Source organism: Phaseolus vulgaris, chromosome 8 (genome assembly GCF_000499845.2).
Source record: "Phaseolus vulgaris cultivar G19833 chromosome 8, P. vulgaris v2.0, whole genome shotgun sequence".
Taxonomy (NCBI): Eukaryota; Viridiplantae; Streptophyta; class Magnoliopsida; order Fabales; family Fabaceae; genus Phaseolus; species Phaseolus vulgaris.
Window position 1 is genome coordinate 32,911,909 of NC_023752.2, and position 20,456 is coordinate 32,932,364.

Consider the following 20,456-nt stretch of genomic DNA (forward strand, 5'->3'; position numbering starts at 1 on the left):
GCAAAAAGATATCGCTCAAAGCATACTTGAATAAATTATGTGCAGTCTCGATAAGACTTCAAATGTAGGATGAGGAGATGGTAGTCGCCGCTTTCGAACAAGGTATGTTAGCAAGCCCTTTAAGTGACTCGTTGATCAGGAATTCGACAGAGACGTTATCTGAGGTACACCAGTGGGCTACCACCCATATTGAAGCCGAAGGTGCCGTGCTCAGGAAGAATAGCATCTCATGGTCAAAGCAACCCAGGCACAAGGAAAACAACCGAGACCGTTCCAACAGGAGCAACAAAGCCTCTGCTGGGAAGAGAATGAATCCAAGGTATGTTCCATATGTTGTTAAGAAGGAGGAGCCTGAGACAAGGGCCAGAGAGGAGGCGACAATCAGGACCAGATTCCAAGTATCATGCAAAGAGCTCTTAAGCATGCCAGGGGTGGCGGATAAGCTGAAATTTCCCCAAAAGACAAATCATTTTTTGGGGTCACGAAGGGAGGCCTGGTGCGAGTTTCACAAGGATTTGGGCATAGCGTCGAATGATGCATAGCCTTAAGTTACCAACTAGCCAGTTTGATTAAAGAAGGTTTCTTAAAGGAGTATCTCGAGGCTAGCCAGGAGAAGTTGCAACTGGAGATCAAACACATGAAGCTTCAATCCATTGGGAGTTGAACACTATCGCTGAAGGGTTTTCTGGAGGAGGAAACTCAGCTTTCAAGCGGAAACGATATGCATGAACAGTAATGTCCTTGGATATGAGCAGGTCTGACTGCCCTGTGGAGCCTTCCCTCTGTTTCAAAAGTTTTGACCTAGAGGATGTGTTCCCCAAGAGGATAATCCAGTGGTGATATCTGTGGTGACGGTAGGATGAAGGGTTCATAGAGTCCTGATCGACCAAGGAAGTTCGACCGATGTGATGTTTTGGGGTTCGCTTACAAGTTTGCAAATATCCCCCGAGCAGTTAAGGCCTTATGATGGTTTTCTGGTCAGTTTTGCAGGAGATCAGGTGGAGATGTGAGGATATGTGGAGCCGAGCACTACTTTCTCAAATGAAAATGCGGCCAGAACGATTATTGTCAAGTACATTGTCGTCAATGCATCCTCTGCATACAACCTGCTTTTGGGCGACCTTCTCTGAATAGGTTAGGGGCGGTAGCCTCAACCGCCCACATGAAAATGAAGTTGCCCTCGTCAAAAGGAGGGATGATCGTTATAAAGGCCGACCAGAAGATGACACAAAAGTGTTACAAAAGCAACTTGAAGAATCGTAGGGGAGCTTACACAATTACTATCCAACCCAAAGAGCTGGGATGGATAGCAGAGGCATGAACTAGTAATGAAAGGCGACCTGGACCTGCTGGAGTGGTTTAAGTGAGGGAGATAAAAGGGAAGAAATTCTAGATCGACACCACGCTCGACAAAGAATTGGAAGATATAATAACCAATGTTATCTCGGCGAACATGAACGTTTTTGCATGGTCATCCGACGACATGCCTGTAATAGATCCATACTTTTTGTGCCATTGGCTTACCATGGATGAAAAGGTTAGGCTTGTGGTCCAGAGAAGAAGGAAGTTCAATGAAGAGAAATGTCTTGTGATCCAAAAAGAAACAAGGAAGCTTGTGGCAGCTGACAACATTCAGGAGATCCCGTACCCTGAGTGGTTGACGAATTTCGTATTGGTGAATAAGGCAAATGAGAAGTGGAGGATGTGTGTTGACTTCACTGACCTGAATAAGGCTTGCCCCAAGGATTCTTACCCTCTACCGAGCATAGATTCCTTGGTGGATAACACCTGAGGATGTCAGTTGTTGAGTTTTCTGGATGCATTTTCAGGGTATAATCAAATTCGTATGCACCCGAATGATGAGTGCAAGATAGCTTTTATGGTTGAGGTCGCAAGTTACTATTATAAGGTTATGCCCTTTGGTTTGAAAAATGTGGGTGCGACCTATCAAAGGCTCATAGATCGAATTCTTTCACCAATGCTCGAGCGTAACGTCCAGGCGTGTTTGGATGACATGGTCGTCACCTCGGAGAAGGAAATCGACATGTTACCGACTTGGAGGAGTTATTCGCCGCAATAGCAAGGTATAATTTGAAGTTAAACCCCTGAAAAAATGTGTGTTTGGTGTTGAAGCGGGGAAGTTTCTCAGCTTTTTGTTGACCGAGAGAGGAATAGAGGCAAACCCGGATAAATAAGCGGCAATTATAAACATGAGGAGCCCAACCAATGTGAAAGAAGTGCAACAGCTGACTGGGCGCATGGCCGCCCTGTCTCATTTTTTGTCAACCAGTGGATATAAAGGGTATCCTTATTTTCAATACCTCAAGAAGAATAACCGTTTCGTGTGGACCGATGAATGTGAGAGGGCTTTCATTACGCTCAAGGAGTAATTGGCCAGTCCACCAGTTCTTGGTAAGCCAATTTCAGGAGTTCCCATTCGACTGTATTTCTTAGTAACAGATCGGGCTATTAGCTCAGTCATTTTACAAGATCAGGAGAAAATCCAAAAGCAGATATACTTTGTGAACAAAGTGTTGTAGGTGCCAAAGACTCGGTAACAAGCTATCGAGAAGGATGCCCTAGTTGTGGTGTTCCCAACTCGACGACTTCGCCATTACTTTTAGAGTTTCATAGTTATGGTAATTACCAATCTTCCCATTCGAAAGGTCCTCCAAAAGCCTGATATGGCAGGTCGGATGGTCCACTGGGCGGTTGAGCTTTTCGAGTTCAACATACAGTATGAACCACGAGGGTCAATCAAAGGCCAGGTGTATACAAACTTTATGGTGGAGCTTAGATCCAAAGACTCCCAACTCAATTCCAATGATTTCCAATGGGTCTTGTTGGTCGATGGTCCTCCAATCAGCAAGGGAGCTCTGATGATAAAGTCAGAATTGGTTTTAGTTAATAATCAAATAAAATTCACTCTACTTACCTCTTGGGTTGATCACCTATTTATAACACTTTCTTATTGGGCCTTAAATCCAGTTGGACTTTTACTCTTTGCACCTAATCTTCTTTAAACACACTCTCTGTGATGTGATTCCAATAGCAAAGAAGAGAATGATTCTTGACATTCTTAGGAATCAACTTGAGTTGGACAATTGTTAGGCACTTTTTCTTAGAATTGGATCAATGTTCTAAGTCAAGAACTCACCAAAACTAGCACCAAATCCAAAATCATATGGAAGTTCCTCATATTGTCAAATTGAACCAACAAAAAGAGGTAAAAATCAAAAGCACCGAATAGAATTGAATAAGAACCAATATGAACCAAACAAAATGAAATAAAAGGCAAGAGAACTGAAAAGGATTGCTGGAAAATAAAATGTACCGAACCAAACACAAAGAAGAAGAAGAAAAGCTGCTGGAAAAGCTAAAAGCCGAACCAAAAACTCAAGAACACAAACTCAAAACATGAACAACAAAAGAGAAGAAAGGAAGGAGAGGAGAAAGCTCATGAAGATGGATGTATGGTTGGATGATCACGCCACTAGAAGGATGGATGCTCCTAGATGAGTGTGCAAGCCGCCACTTGAGGAAACCATGGATCCATCAAGATAAGACTAGAGAAGAAGGCTCAAAGCTCTCCAATGCTCTCTCAAAATTTGAGTATAGTTTCTCTAATTAAAATTCAAATCTGAAATGTACAAGGGCAACACCTATATTTATAGCTTAAAGGTGCTGAAATGCAAGCTAAATAAATTCAAAAACTCCCCCCAAATTCAAATGAAAGTGGCGCCTAAACAAGTCATGAGGAAGGTGTGATCCCTTCTCTCACTTTGGCACCTCCTTATTTACTCCTACACCTATCTACTAACGCACCCCCCCTAATACTCCTAACTAAGGACCTAAAGATGCTTTAACAAAAGAGGTTTCTTATGTTTTCCTCTAAGCACCTTCAAACAATATTCTTTATTATTTAAAACTTGGTCTTACCCTTCATAGGATGGACTTGGGCTTTGGGCTTGGGCCTCTCTTTATTTTATGTCTTCTTTTAATTTTGAGAAGACTAGAAGGAAGAACTTCAAGTGTGATGGTGAATGACCTCTTCCTTCATCAATAAAAACCTCCTTTTCTTGATTCTCATCACTCTGTGTTTTGGGTCATTTTAATAGACTTTGCTACGGTAAATAATTATTTATTTGTTTTTTTATTTTTTATTTAATTTTCACCTTTTGGCCAACCTTTCGACCTATACAGTACAATACTATTTCATATGACACATCACCAATAAAAAAATATATAAATAATAATCAAAATTAAAATTTAAAAGCTATTATTTTTCAAAAACACACTAATTTCATAAAATATCTCACTAATATAAAATTCAAATTTTTATATTTTTTTATCCTCCACCCAATTTTATATTATTTTCCCAATAATAAACACGAGAAGGCTAAGTGCATGTAAACTAAAATAAATAGTTATTTACTTGAGTCAACAAAACCTTTATACACTTATTATAAATTTAAATTTAATTTAAAAATACATTTAACATTTAACATGGACTAAACTTTCAATAACATAGACATTTATTCATTTTATTTTTTAAAATTTAGTGTTGGCTTTACGTTTATTACACCCACGTTTTTTTTTTTGTATTTTATTGTTTGTTTTTTAAATGTTAGTGTGGGTTAGACCTTCACAATCTTAATATTTTATTATTATTTTTATTTTCTATGCGTATTTGTTTGGCGGATGCAATACATTATTTTTCTCTCTTTTTTCTTAAATATATCTAGCGTGAGCTTTATATTTACTAGACTTACACTAGTTTTAATTTTTTATTTATTTATTTTTTAGAAAAAACTTAATGTAGTTTTTACATTAACTTATGTTATTTTAATTTTATCTCTCTTCCATTTATTATGAAAGGCTTCACCTTTACTGATAGCTTGAGCTTTTCATCTTTGCGTTTTTGATGTGGAATTAGCGGAAGCATCCATGGATTGTTGGTGGAACAAGGCTCTCCTAAGAGTTTTGGTAGCCTTGGAGGTGCATGAGAAGTATGAGAGTGAGAGAGGTTTGACCAACTCTCTTTGTAGGAGAAAGGTTTGAAGATTAAAGACCTAAATCCTAAGAGAGTTTAGGCAAAGGAGTAAGAATGACACATTTTGGCAGCATTTCATTACTAAAATTAATCTTACAATTTCAGCACCCAAGCTCTCCTTATATAGGACTAGGAGGCCGGAAATGAAGAGCCAAATGTAAGGAAAATTCACACCAAATGAAATGTAGTTGGCGCCTAAATGAGAGCACACATGTGGAGGTAGGTTCTAGAATCCTTCCATGTATGGAAATGGCTAGAACTTAAGATTTAGGCTTGTAGGTGCTCCTTTGCATGTTTCAACACAATTACAAAAAGAAATTAAACTATGCTACTTTAAAAACTATTCTACGCTAGAGTTTATGACATGTAAAAATGTGTTCTCTTGGTCCCTCTTTAACCATAACTCTAGTGGTTGCTTATTTTGATATTTAGGTGGCCTTTCAAAGGATTGGTGTTGGAGCCTCTTCCATCATTTTCGGTGGCAATGCAACTACATATATACGCACACAACAGTCACAAACTACCCACAGTAAACCAAGCGACACTGGGAGAACGAAAAGATGCAGGAGAAGTGGTGAACGGTACTCTTCAGGCGAAGCAGTGAAGGAAAAGTAAGAAAAAGTAGGGTTGAAGTATAAACACATAAGGGCATTTCTGACGTTTCGCATAAGATCGACAAATATTTTAATAAAGAGCTTACTTCCATGTTTTAGATTCTTACTCAAATGCTGAAATAGACAATGAAACAGTAGCTGTTTCTTTTCAAATAAAATCGTTGCAAATTCTGTACAAGGGACATTTTCACCACAAACAACATATTAATACTGTGAAAGACTTTGTTGGATTTCACAAATCAATCATTAGTCAACAATGGGTGATCTCTTGGTTATGTTTCCCATTTTAGCTCAGCAACAAAGGAGTCTTAATACTTGTTGGAGGACGCATGTCAAAGTCCTCTCTCAATTCCTCTTCTTTTGCATTACCCCATATGATAGCATAAAACCCAAATGAGAGTATCACTGCTCCAACAACACTACAAAGTTTGAAACAAGAAATGTAATTGTCAAAAACTGGATTGCAAAAGTGAATCAAATATTTGATTCCATTTTCTTAGAATAAAAATCCAACAAGGAGAAAAGGAAATGAAGTCCATACGTTCCAAAATACAGTGCTTCACCAAGGAAGACAGCACTGGAAACGGCAGCAACCACAATGGACAGAGGCTTAAAGATGGATACATAAACTGGGCCTTTAAGATGAATGCCCCAAGTGTGAACCAAACTACTTAGTCCTGTGCAAAAGAAACCCTGCATCAAAGTTTCAATTTCATTTCTTTCATTCGTGTATCAATTAAATTTGTGTTAGCTTCTCACCGAATATATAACAGCCATCAATGTTATATCAGGGTTTATCTTCCAAGCACTCAAATTTTCTTCTAATAGCAAGCATATTGGTGCAGATATCAGAGCCCCGCTCAGGTTGTACAGGAACACCACAATAAACTCTGCTGGGTATTGTTTCATAATATTCGTCTGTTTCCAAGCAACACAAATTCTGCTTCAGCATTTCTTTTCTCTAATAAATTCTTTTATTTTTTATAGCCAATCACAACATGCCTTTCTATTCAAATATAAGCAAAATTAAAGTTAAATTTAATATTTTTTATTTCATAAAAATAGCACTTTTTCTATTTTTTTACTCATATTTGTTGGAGATGCTTACATTTACAGATAAGGATTATTTTGAAATAATTATATTAAATAAGGTTGAAGTAGTTAAAATTTACTTATATATTTTTTTCTTTTAGTTGAATCCACTAAAGTACTTTATTTCTTATTTTTCTTTACACATAAAATAGTGATAGAAAAAGTTAGTCGTTTTTCATTATTTTTTGCAGTAAATTATACTAAAAGTTTCTATTTTCATATAGGAGGCATACCGGAATCAATTAAAGGGGTTAGTAGAATGTATAAAATGTGTTGATGTAATGTTTTCCAAACAATAAAAGGAGCTATGTAATTTCATAAATTTTAAAATATGATTATTGTGATTTAATCTAATTTTTTTTATATAATTCTTTAGAAACAAAAAATAAAGTGAAAAGAAAAAAAAATAAAAAATTGAGTGTGTTTAATACCTGAACAATGTACCAAATTGGAACCAAAAGATACTCAATGGCAAGTAGGGATCCACCAAGAACCCAATTTGTTTGTGATGCAGATACCACGGGAGAAGGATGCGTAGGAGATAGTTGAGGAGATGGAGTTGAAAAGGTTATCGGACCCTTATAGAATAAAACTATGAGTGCACCTAATATGGATATGGACGAACCCAGGATTTTCGCCAGAGTGCTTGAGCTTCTCAAAGCTACCTTTTCTATCCTTCAAACAAATACACCATCAACACGGTTAAGAATAAAAAAGGAGCAAGTCACTACATGGAAAACAAATAATAATAATAATGATGATGATGAAAGTTATGATGATAGTTCATAAACTTAACTAAAACTTGTGAATGCATGAATGTAGATAATTAACTTTTGTAATATTATTTATCCCTCATTTTTTTATACTGGTTTTAGGTAAAAACAAATTTAACCAAAAAGAACCTCATAAGGGAAAAAATTATTTTACAATACTGATAAACAAGGTGTAATGCTATGACTCGTTCGACTTAGTCTAAAATTCGAATATAATTCTTAAATGGTGTGTTTCTGTGTTTGATATGTATCAAACACATAAGTACAAGTAAGATGCACAATTAATAAAGTGTCTAATTTAAAAGATACCTTTTGGGTTTATAACCATTCTAACACAATTAAAAAAAACAAAATATAATCATTTTCAAAAAAATTAAGTTTATTGTATAATTTTCTATTATAATTATAGAAATAAGAAATAAATCCTATATATAATAAAAAATATTTAAAATTATATATATATATATAATTTATTAAGAATATTTTTATTTAATCTTCCATGTGATTTTTTTAAGTTAATTAGTTTTTAAATGAATTTCAACTAAAGAGTTTTTTCACTCTTATCATATAATTTATAATTTATTATATATATATATATCATTCTACTCTTGTCTTACATTTTGAATATTACATGTATCAAAAGTATTGAAGTTCGTATCGTGTACAGTGTTATGTCAATACCCGCGCTACATTATTTGAAGTGATTTAAATTAAAAAATAGTCTCATTTGTTAATGATCATAACAAAACATGGAACCCATTAGAGGAAGACAAAATTGGTTGAGAGCAAGGGCTGAAGAAGGAACACCTTTCTTCTTCTTCTGCCACTTTCCAACTAACTATGAAGAGTATAATATTTAAAAGATATTCTAAAGGTGGGGAAAAAGGTGCATCTTAAGAAAAAACATTTGGTTTTGTTAGATTTAGTGATTTTTCCTAAGTTAGATGCAACGTAGATTGGTTTCATCCGGGTCCGATACTTGTAGGGGATAACCTTGTGTTAGTCCCAGGGGAGGACAAACCTAATGTGTGCAAGGTAACAGGAACACAGTGAATGACTATCAACATTGTTTGAATCTGTTACTCCATGGACAAACAACGTGTTGCAGGAAACAACAGTGACTACTAATTCATAAACATTTGATGAATTCTGCATTCAATTTAACTTTTCTGAGGCTACTTGTAGTCCAGACTTCTAAACATTTGTAGAATATATATAGTTTGGAGATCTTCATTAGAGTGCACAAAATAACTTGATACAGATGTCACGTTGTATCAAGTTGAAAGTTGCTGGAAATGGATGAAGGCAGAATTTATCATACACTCTCATATGGCTTTATTAGAGAATCAAACTCCAAATAGTCACTATAAGGTTGCAATTATGGGACCTATTAGGCACTTAAATTGGCTCAACCTCCACACTTTAAAACAAAATGAGTCTGGAAAATATTAATGGCTTCTATTGTAATTCAAGAACTCAGAATTCATGGTTATCATCATTGTCTCAAAATACTCTCTACTACTTAATATTGTAGTGAAAGCGTAAGTTTATTGAACATTGATGTATTAATAATAAACCAATTTTCCTTTAATAAAGTAAACATGTATATATCTTACAATATTTGTAGTAATTTTTTCAATTTTAAAACCTCTATTAACATGTAGATTATTCGGTTTTATACCCTTTTTTAATGTACGGTTTAAGTATACATCATGGATTTAAGTATATATCATGTTAAATTTTATTTATTGCACTATAGAAAATTAAATTGATCTAATTTCTTACTTATCATGGGTCAAATTTAAGTTTAAATTAAATAACCCGATAAAAAAATTCGAATCAAGATACCAACAAATTCAATCCAACTCCATTAATCATCTTTAATTTTAAAAGGGGTTTGTATGTACAAATATGTAAAGCAATCACAATTCATCCTCACATAGCTATAAACAGGATATTGATATTTTTTTCAAGTGATATTTTGTAGGAAAAATATTGTTTTGTTATGTGCAACTTTTTATTATTACGAAAATAGCAGAACAGAAAGACACTCTAAAAAACAGTTAAACATTCATGATATGTTGAGGTTTGATAACATAGGCTAATCCATACTTCAATTTATTGATGTTAATTACGGATATTTGTGTTGCTTTTTCTTTTTCTTTTTTTCTTTGAAGGGAATTTTTTTTTAAGGGTTTAACTTATATAATAACTTTCATAACATCAACTTATTAAAATATTACTCCGAACAAAATTATGATGATTAAATGAGTTTTTAATTTTTATTAAGTACATTAAATTAACATATAATAATTTTAATATCATATATGGCTATGGACCGAACGGTTAATGTCATGGCTCGGCTCCACAGCCGGGCCAAACGAACGACACACGCCGGTATGGGTCGACCGATACCCTCGGTCCAAATATGCTCAATCAAGGTCAGTAAAACTAAATCATCATTAAGAACTAGGTAATACACCTCTAAGCAATGTCCAACTCACTAATTCGGTCCAACAAGTTATGTCCATTAAAATAATATAAATACCGCACATTCCAATAAACATGTACGTCATTTATTATTGTACTCTGACATCTGAGTGTCAAACACCCTTTGTTGACTTGAGCGTCGGAGTGTCTTCTGCAGCTACCCCCCATTCGGCATTCCCTAAAAGACCGAGTGATCGAGTGACCGACACTTAAAGGAGTAGCATGAAGTGTGGAAAAGGAAGTTGAAGCATAGATCGACCGCCCGATAGGAATGAGGAAGACGAAACTTCTCAGTAGTTCTCTAGGTCTCATCTCCCTAGCAAGAACAATTGGCGTCCACCGTGGGGCCGAGAGAAACTGATTGAAGAACAATAGTAGATGGTATCAACCGGAAGCATGGAAATGATGAATGAAGCTGACCAGATGGAACTACTGCGTAGAGAGAGATTGTTGAGATGAAGAAAAAGAATGAGGGAATCACGAGGAAGACCGAGCAGGAGATACAGGCTCTCCGCGCAGAGAATGAGGAGATGAAGAAGAAGCTGGTGGGGGAGGACCATCTGCTGGACCGACAAATGTCGTCGGTAGGTCATACACCTCCCCTCCCAACCCGAGGCCGATTGAGGAAACCAAGGATAAGGTTCCCACCCATGAAATCGATGGTGAATCCTGTCTCAACAAGTTGGCCAGGACGACCGTCACCTTGGACTCTGCTTGCCGACACCCCTTCACCACCGCAGTCATAAAAGCTTCACTATCGAACAAGTGGAAGGGCTTCAACAAGGACCCGTATGACGGTACAACTGACCTAGACGGGCATATGGATGCCTATACCACCCATATGAGTCTCTACACGACGGACGATGCAGTGTTGTGCTGAGTGTTCTCCACATCCCTGAAGGGAGGAGCCCATAGTTGGTTCACCAAGCTCCCACCCAACTCCATTGACAACTTCGTAACACTCTTATCGAAGTTCGAGACCCAGTTTGCTACTAACAAGCTATACCACTTGACCTCCATCGCCCTGGTTGGCATTTGCCAGGAGAAGGGAGAGTCACTGAGAACCTTCATTGACAGGTTCAACAAGGTGGCAATGAGTATCCAGAACTATAGCCCAGACATTGCCATGCACCATATGCTAATGGTTCTGCGACCAGGACCGTTTGCCGACAATCTTTGTATGCAGTCGGTCGCTAGCCTGGACGAGCTTAGGAAAAGAGCAGCTATGTTCATGCAGCTAGAGGAGCTGAGGGTGTTTCACAACCAAGCCCTAGCAAAGGTCAGCGGAGAGAAGAGCAAGGAGGAGAAGGATCGCCAAGGCTAGTCGAGCCATCGTGGCGACAGGCGTAGAGATAACTGAGAAAGCCGGTTCTCGAAGTATACCCCCTTGACAGTTGAAAGAGGAAGAATCCTGGATGAGGCGCTCAACGCCGAGCTTATTCCTCCCCCAGAAAGTTAGCAAGTCCAGATAACGCCGACCGAAGAAAGCAATGTCAGTACCACCAGAACAACAGACATTCTACCGAAGAATGTCAGGCTTTAAAAGACAAGATTGAAGAACTCATCCAGGTTGGGCACCTGTGCCGGTTCGTCAGGGGTAACCGAGATACGAGACACTCCCCCGCAAAGAGGAGCCTGCAAGAAGAAGACGTTCGCCTTCAAGGCCGCGAGATGACTGACGCCCCGTGCGACGGTTAAGGAGGGACGACCCTTCGCAAAGAGACGATCCCCCACGGGAGACCGAGAGGAGGGGAAACCGAGAAGTTATCAACACAATCGTCTGTGGATTTGCCAATAGAGGAAGCACCAACAACGCTTGAAAGAAGCATCTTCGGGCGGTACATCAAGTAAACGCGGTGACATTCCGACCAAGGATGTCGCCCATCACCTTCACCGATGATGACTTCTTGACTACCGGCAAGATGACCTTATGGTGATATCGGTCGATATCGACAGGTTTACCATTAGGATGATGTCGGTGGACTAGGGAAATTCACTATACATCCTCTACTTGAAAACCTTTAAGGCCGTGAGGATACCCGAGGCCGAAATGGTGTTGCATGACGACCATGTGGTCGGCTTCTCCGGCGAAAGGGTGGGTACTAAAGTCTATATCGAGCTTTATACTAGCTTCGACGAGGAGAATAATTGCAAAACCATCAAGATCCGATACTTGGTGATTGACGCAAATACCTCTTACAACAGCCTCCTTGGACAACCGTCCATCAATCGACTAATGGCGATTATGTCGACACCCCACCTGGCAATGAAGTTCCCTTCAGCGTTAGGAGACATCCTCACGGTCCACGTCAACCAAAAAGAGGCAAGGGAGTGTTATGCCGAAAGCCTTAGGGTGAAGCCTTTGAGGAATGACCGCTCCCCTAAATGCAAATCTTCTCGGAGACACGACTCTCCCCGAGAAGCCCAACCGACACCGATGGAACCCAAGTCGCTTTGGTGGACTTGTACCCCTGAACGACCGAAGATAGGCTAGAAACCAGGGAAGAATTACAACGAGTGCCCCTCCTGGACGAGAAGCACAGCACCTGCGTCGGCATGACCATGGCGACCGCTGAGGATGAGATAATGCACGCCACGTTGAAGAAAAACATAGATATGTTCGCGTGGACCTCATTCGATATGCTGGGGGTAAGCTCGAACATTATCACCCACAAGTTGTCGGTATTTAAGGAAGCGCGACCGATCGCGCAGAAGAAGAGAGATTATGGCGACGAGAAACGTCTTGCAGCTAAGGCAGAAGCCGAAAAGCTCCAGTCGGTCAGGTTATACGCGAGGCCCAATATACAACCTGGTTGGACAATGTCGTCATGGTCACCAAGTCGAACAGTAATTGGAGGATGTGCGTGGACTATAGAAACTTGAATAGTGCATGCCTGAAGGATTCATATTCGCTCCCCAACATCGACCGGCTAGTGGATGGAGCCGCCAATCATAAAATTCTCAGTTTCCTGGACGCTTACTCTGGCTATAACCAAATAAGCATGCACGCTCGAGACAAAGAGAAGAAGACCTTCATGACAGCCGATGCCAGCTACTACTACGAGGTCATGTCGTTCGGCCTAAAGAACACTAGAGCGACCTACCAGCGCCTTATGGACAAGATCTTCCAAGGACTAATTGATCGGTGTGTAGAAGTCTATGTGGACGACATTGTCGTGAAGTCCGACTCATTCGACCGACACGTCGAGGACCTCAGGGAGGTGTTCAAAGCCCTTAGAGGAGCCAACATGAAGCTCAACCCCAAAAAGTGCACGTTCGGGGTTGAGGGGGGTAAGTTTATGGGTTTCATGTTGATCCACAGAGGGATAGAAGCCAACCTGGACAAGTGTTGGGCGATCACCGACATTCTAAGCCCCCAAAACATAAAGGAGGTGCAACAGCTCCTAGGGCGCCACACAGCCCTCTCCAAGTTCGTCCCCCGCCTGGCCGAGCGAACGAGACCAATGGTGTAGTTACTGCAAAAAGGAGCCAAGTTCAGTTAGGACGAAAAGTACGAAGAAATCTTCAGGCAGCTGAAGGATTTTCTATCATCACAGACAATCATTCAGAAGTCGAGGCCTGACCAGTCTATCCTGGTGTACCTAGCGGTCTCGGATGAGGCGTTCAGTGTCGCGCTGGTGCAGGAAGTGGAGGGAGAAGAACGACCGGTATACTTCGTCAGTCAGACTCTCCATGTGGTTGAGACAAGATACCAGATGATCGAGAAAGTGGCTCTCGCCCTCGTCCTAACGTGAAGACAAATGCACCCCTACTTCCAGAACCACTTCATCACTATAAGGATTGATTATCCCATTTTTAAAATTTTATCTAAACCTGACCTTGCAGGGTGAATGATAGGATGGTCAGTCGAGCTCTCTGAATTTGATATCCGGTACCAACTGAGAGGCGCCATCAAGTCTCAATGCTTGGCTGAATTCTCAGCCAACCTCACACCATTGCCAGACCTCTCAGCAGGGTGGACAGTCTATGTCGACGACTCCTCCAACAAGACTTCAAGTGGAGCAGGAGTCGTCCTAGAAGGATCGGACAACCTCTTCCTGAAGCAAGCACTCGAGTTCGGGATCAAGGCCACCAATAACCAGGCCGAGTACAAGGCTCTACTCGTTGGGTTAAACTTAGCATATGACATGGGAGCTCACCAAGTAACATGCAAAAGCGACTCCCAAGTTATGGTCGGCCAGATCAAAGGGAAGTTCAAGGTCATAGAAAGGGGGAGTTCAAGGTCATAGAACCCCTGCTATAACGGTACTATCATGCCGCCCGAAACTTTGGTTGCCAATTTTGGAACACAATTTGCCATAAGAAGACCTCACCATTTAACGTTCATTGTTTTGGTTAATATTAGACAAGAGAAAGGAGAATCATTGGGGCCCTTTATGGAAAGGTTAAAAAAGGTAAGCTTGTATATTTGTAACCTCAACCAAGAGGAAGCCTTACACCACATGGTGATGACTTTAAGACTGGGACCATTTGTCGACAATATATGCAAGAAGCTCGTGGAAGAGCTAGACGAACTATGAAGGAAAGCTGCAAAGTTCATACAACTTAGAGAATTGTAAGACTTCAAAATTAAAGTCAGGATCGAAACAATGCCCAAGAAGACTATAACAAAGAGAAAGAAAAATCAAAGCAAAGTCATACCACTGTAAGGCATAAAGAACACCAGGCATCGAGATTCTCTTGATATACTTCGTTGAACACATATTAAGCAAGAATATTATATAAGGCTCTCAATGTCAAGCTTATCCGGACACATAAAAAGGTCCCTACCCCACGAAGAGTATAGGTATCACCAAAACTTTGGGCACTCCACTGGCTAATGCTTTGCTTTGAAAGACAAAATAAAATTGAGGAGCTAATCCAAGTTCGACAAGAAAAAAACACCTCTGGATTGTGCAATCGGTCAACACCATGACCTCGACTCCACGAAGGAGAATGCCATTGATAACTTTCATAGACGCTAACTTCGAAGCTATATATCCAATGTAGGATGACCTGTTGGTCATCACGGCACAAATTGAAAACTTCGCGGTGATGAAGACACTGGCAGACTAAAGGATCTTGGCAGTCATACTCAACTAGAAGACATTCCATAAGTTTCATATCCCAGAAACCGATATCCAGCCATATGATGACCAGATTGTAGGTTTTTCAGAAGAAAAAGTTAGACACGAGAAGGCTACGTCAACCTATACACAAAGTTTGGAGAAGGGAACCTACAAAGTAGAACCATTAAAATCTGGTATTTCATCATCACCGATACTTCATACAACATCCTCTTGAGGATATTGTCGTTGAACCTCTTGAGAGTCATTGTATCCCCTCTCACCTGGCCATCAACCTTGACATCAAGTGATATTATCATGGTCCATGTGGACCAAAGAAGAGTGAGGGAGTGTTATGCAACCAGTCTAAGGATCACCCTGCATTCCTTACTCTATGGGAGGTCTTACATAGAAAGGAGTCACACCATGGCCATCACCAACCTCAACCCCACATATAAATGATGACACCAAGGTCGAGCCTAGCGAAGACATTACTCCTGTGTGACTCATAGATGAGGGATAAGATACAAGGATTGGAATCTCTAACACAAATTCTCGAACTTGGGGTTGGTGTGCTATATACGAATTATGTCACCTCAGACTCACTCACGACTGCCCTATATGGTCGAGATCATCTTGGCCTCATATGGTTGAGACCATCTTGATCTCATATATAACTGAGAACCTATCGAAAACCTAAACCAACTCCCAAATCAAATGTGAGATTAACACTAATAAACTAATAACCTTAAACCAAATTAATTATGATAAATTGACCTTACATCCTCATTAACTACATTAAGATTCATGACGGTACTAATCCAAACTCATCTACGAAAATGTTCATCAATCTCTATAAATATATTATTGAAGTTGAGACATGTAACATTATACTCAATCAAATTTTTTACTCATAAATACATCCAAATTAACTTGAACGTTTTACAAATATAGTCTCCCTTATTCCCTTGATACACAAAACACGACCGTTATTAAGACGAGAACATCCTATAAACCATTAAGGAGCAAGAAAGGAAACTTACTCGGCCTTTGTAAGAATATTACTATCCTTAACAATCATTTTAATACTTTCTTTAAGTTTTATTATGTTTATTTCGCCATTTCTTCTAAACAAACGTATTTAAAAATATAAAAGAAATAATAAAAAACATTCTATAATTTTTTAATATGATTTTTATTCATAAATATACCATGATTTAATAAATAATATTGTACACCCATTGACTAATGGAATGGACCCTTATTTTTTTTTGTATTTTCTTTTTTTATGAAATAAATCTTTAATAATATTTATTTATTACAGAGTTCTTAGCTTTAATAATCAATTACTATATATATACTTTTATTATGGAAACATTTAACGTGACAATGTTTATGTAAGAATTGTTGTTTATATAAAAAACATTTTAAATAACTTTTAATAATCGTGAAACAGTTGTAAAATATGTATAAAATATTTTAAATTTTGTGTGATATTATAAGAATAATAAAATGTGAGTTAACCAATTTACCATAGTTATTATTTACACTAGTGAAGATGTTCTAATTAAATATATCCTAATATAATAAAGTTTCACAAAAGAGATTGTACAAATAGTAGTGATAAGAATACACATAAAACTAAAATAGGTGAAGTAATTAAAAATTAAAAATAAAATACAAAAATTAGAGTATACAATTTGTTGTAAAAAAAACATATCTAAGAAATATCTTCAGTGGGGCCCAAATTGATTGTCATCAATAATGTTATTTTCTTAAAGCTTCTTTACAAATTTGTCATAAAGTGAAAAGGGCATAACATATTATTCATCGAAATTTTTTGGACTTAAGTATAAGTGGCTTAGATATTTTAAAGTTGATGTCTAAACAATAGATATATGTGTTTTTACTGGTATAATTCTTTTATAATAATGGTTTATTTCCTCTCTTTATACTATAAAAGAGAGTCTAATTTTTTTTGTTAGCAAATAAAAAAAAACATAAATACTGGTATAAGGAATAATATCAAATCCATATAAAAAAAAAATTTGAACACATTACACATTCCTGCTTATCTACGAATAATACTAAACTAAGGTTGGTTACGCTGTATTTACCTTCTAGAGAGAATAAATACACTGTCCAACAAAAAGACACCCCACAAAATTCTGAAAACTCTTTCAAAGTTGAATAATTCTTAAATGGGTACATGTTGATTAGATATAATGAATGACCAATGTAAATAACGTTATAATCTTAAATTATTATTTAAAAAATTTAGGTTAGGTATGCATAATTGGTATTTCTAATATGGCACTGCGTCGGTCTAATGGGCAAACTTTTCTAGTATATTTTCTAATATAATAACAACACCTTGTACTATATATTTATAAATAATAATTAAATTTTTAATAATATAATTCAAGTATATTTTAAATTTAACTCAATTTTATAAAATTAATTTATAAAATAAAATTTATAATCATTTATATAATATTAAATATTTTAATATAAAATAGACGTGAGATTTACAATTAAATTTAATTTATATATAAATTAGAAATTTGAGCATAAATAAACCAAGAAGATTTTACAAGTCAATCTGTATATAACTTAATTTTAATTGATGAAAAGACGTATTCTTTTGAAAATTTCTTTTCATATCCTAAAAGTGGTGATGAAGTCCAAAATAGGAGTCTTGCATAACCCTGTGGCTATATGGTTGAACGTAAGCAAGAGATTAATGAAATGGTAGGTAAACACAAGTTGCAAAAGTTTGAAAGAAGGCAATGATATTTTCGCAGTTTGGTGAGAGAGTGATATGCACCTGAAAATGATAGCCAAAATGAAGGTAAAAGCTGGTATGAGGTTGCTGAGAGCAGACGCAAGCGTGGGCGAAGTGTAATTCAGTCCCTTGTATCCACAAAGCTGAGCTATCACTCTGCCTCCAATCACAAAAGTTAATATCAATATTTGTAATTTATTTACTTTTCCCATCACATGCTCATCAACATTTTTCTTAACTACATTTTCACATAATTTTCAACTGTAAAAGATAGAAAGAAAAAAAAACATCAGAAGCTTTTTTTTTTTGTAATTTGAGTAGTCAAAGTTAATATAAAAGTATAAATTATTTTATATAATTTAAAAAAAAACAAATTGTATTGGGGGAAAATGCATTATTTGGTCTTCCCAATTACTCCAAGAAGGAAAATTACATCTGTGGAAAATTAGTGGAAGAAGGAAAATTGTGTAAATAGGGGAAAAAATGCATAATCTGATCTTACCCAATTACTCCAAGGAGGAAAATTCTGAAGATGAGAGAGAGGTTGAGGTGTAGGCTTCTTGACCTGCATAAATGGAGAAATAAGATGAAGAAGAATATTATGGAATTGCATAGAAGAGTTGATTTGAATGATTTGAGGTCACCATCGAAAGACGAAGGGGAGAGGCAAAAGGAGAAAGAGAGCAGAGATTAGGTATGAATAAGCGACGAAGGCATAATAACTCAACCCCTTCTCAGTTGCTTTTTTGAATAGAACATTTACACCAACGTTAGAGCACTCTATGGCAACCATTGCAGTGAATGGAAGCAGTTCCTTGTAACAGTACCTCCCTGTCATCTCTCTCTCCCCTTCTCTCCCTCACTTTTTCAGTTCTCTTCGGTTGTTCTTTTTCTAGAGAGCTATCATTAGTTCTCTTTGTCTTTACTTAATTTGCTCTTTAGTTAAATATTTTGATTCTTCTCCTTTAATTTTTGTTTGGTTCTAACTTTTTCATTTTTTATTTTTAGTTTCTTTTATGTTAATGGTTCTTGGATGGGATTGGGATTGAGAGAATGATCACCTTTCTTCTCAGTTAGTCGACCTCTCTCTACCTCCTCTTTTCTCGAACAACTTCAAGCTCTCTGAAGTCGTCACTAGAAGCATTGTTGACTTTCGAGTCTCGAATGGCCAAGGCAGATACTGAGCTTGAGCTGAGAAATATGAGATGTGTCGAGCTCGAGGAGAGAGAGGAGGAAAGTGGTTGAGATGGAAGGTCGGCTGGAGAAGATGATGAAGGAGAAAGAGGATCTGAAGGCTAAGAACGCGGCCTTAGAGATCGCGAAGGTCTCAATTGAAGTTGAACTTGAACAGCTTCAAGACAATGTCTTGACGATGTGCAGGGAGAGCTTCAATCAGGCCGTTCGACAAGCGCACATGCTCTACCAAGGGCTGCCCGCTGATGGTGACTTCGACGTTAATAAGGACGTGCTTGAGGGTTGTTTGTTGGCTTTTGATGAGTTGGTAGCTCTTCGGAACCCGATGCCAAGGGTTGATGTGCAGGATATTGAAGACGAAGACGATTAGGTCTTAGTTCTTTAATGCTTTTTGTTCCCTCGAGGTCGGGGTGTAGCCTCCTCCTTCTATTTTATCAATGCAATCGGTAGTTTTTCATCATTCCTGTTTTAAAAATGAACAAGTAATAATAACATATCCGAGAGTACAATACCAGTCTTCAGTCGATTGTAATTATGCGAACTTAGTTGTTGTTTTTAGGTCTCGAGAGGGATTACCGGTTAAGGTAAGCATCCTTAGCCGAGCCGAGTCTTTGGGTCTCGGGAGGGATTACCGGTTTAAGGTAGACATCCTTGGCCAAGCCGAATCTTGGGGTCTCGAGAGGGATTACCGGTTAAGGTAAGCATCCTTGGCCGAGCCGAATCTTGGGATCTCGGGAGGGATTACAGGTTAAGGTAAGCATCCTTGCCCAAGCCGAATCTTTGGGTCTCGGGAGGGATTACCGGTTAAGGTAAGCATCCTTACTCGAGCCAAGTGCTACGATTAGGCATTGCATTTAAGTTTTAACCTGTATTTAAATGAACAATGTAAAAATTATCTCATTAAATCCTTCCCAACTAAAACCCTCTTGGGAATAAAACGGTCAGGCGAGGAAAAAGTGCATAAATTAATTTATTTAACTATAATAAAATTTGAGGGGTGTGGCATTCCATGTCCTCTGTACAATTTTTCCTGATAACCATTATAGATAATATGCCCCCAGCTGCTACGTCTCGGATCTGGGAGGGACTGTCCCAGTTGGACGAGAACTTGCCCTCGGTCCTCCTTGCCTCGCTACACATTCGCCATACAAGATCTCCTTTTTAGAAACTGCTCGGTTGAACTTTTGAGTTGTATCTTCTTGCCGCTTGGAGCTTACATGTTGTCTCTCAGATTTTGCTTTTATCTCGAAGTTCGTTTATAAGGTCTAGGCCGACCGATAAACTTGCTTGGTTGAGACTCAAGTCAAACATTTGTCGTCTTAGAGACGATTCTTCCACTTCGATTAGGATCATGGCCTCAGTGTTGTAAGTAAAGACTTTCATCAGCTC

The 20,456-nt window shown here is 38.1% G+C and overlaps 1 protein-coding gene across 1 annotated transcript; it reads right to left on the bottom strand.

The window, feature by feature from the left end:
- Positions 1-5,735: 5,735 nt before the first annotated feature.
- On the bottom strand, positions 5,736-18,819 carry LOC137825878 (WAT1-related protein At5g40240-like). The gene is made up of 7 exons (XM_068631677.1): positions 18,518-18,819; positions 18,376-18,438; positions 17,916-18,029; positions 7,191-7,434; positions 6,427-6,585; positions 6,209-6,360; positions 5,736-6,086 (listed from the first exon to the last, which is right to left on the bottom strand). The coding sequence occupies exons 1-7, from the start codon at positions 18,709-18,711 to the stop codon at positions 5,954-5,956; spliced, it is 1,059 nt and encodes a 352-aa protein (XP_068487778.1). The 5' UTR covers positions 18,712-18,819; the 3' UTR covers positions 5,736-5,953.
- Between the last annotated feature and the right edge of the window lie 1,637 nt (positions 18,820-20,456).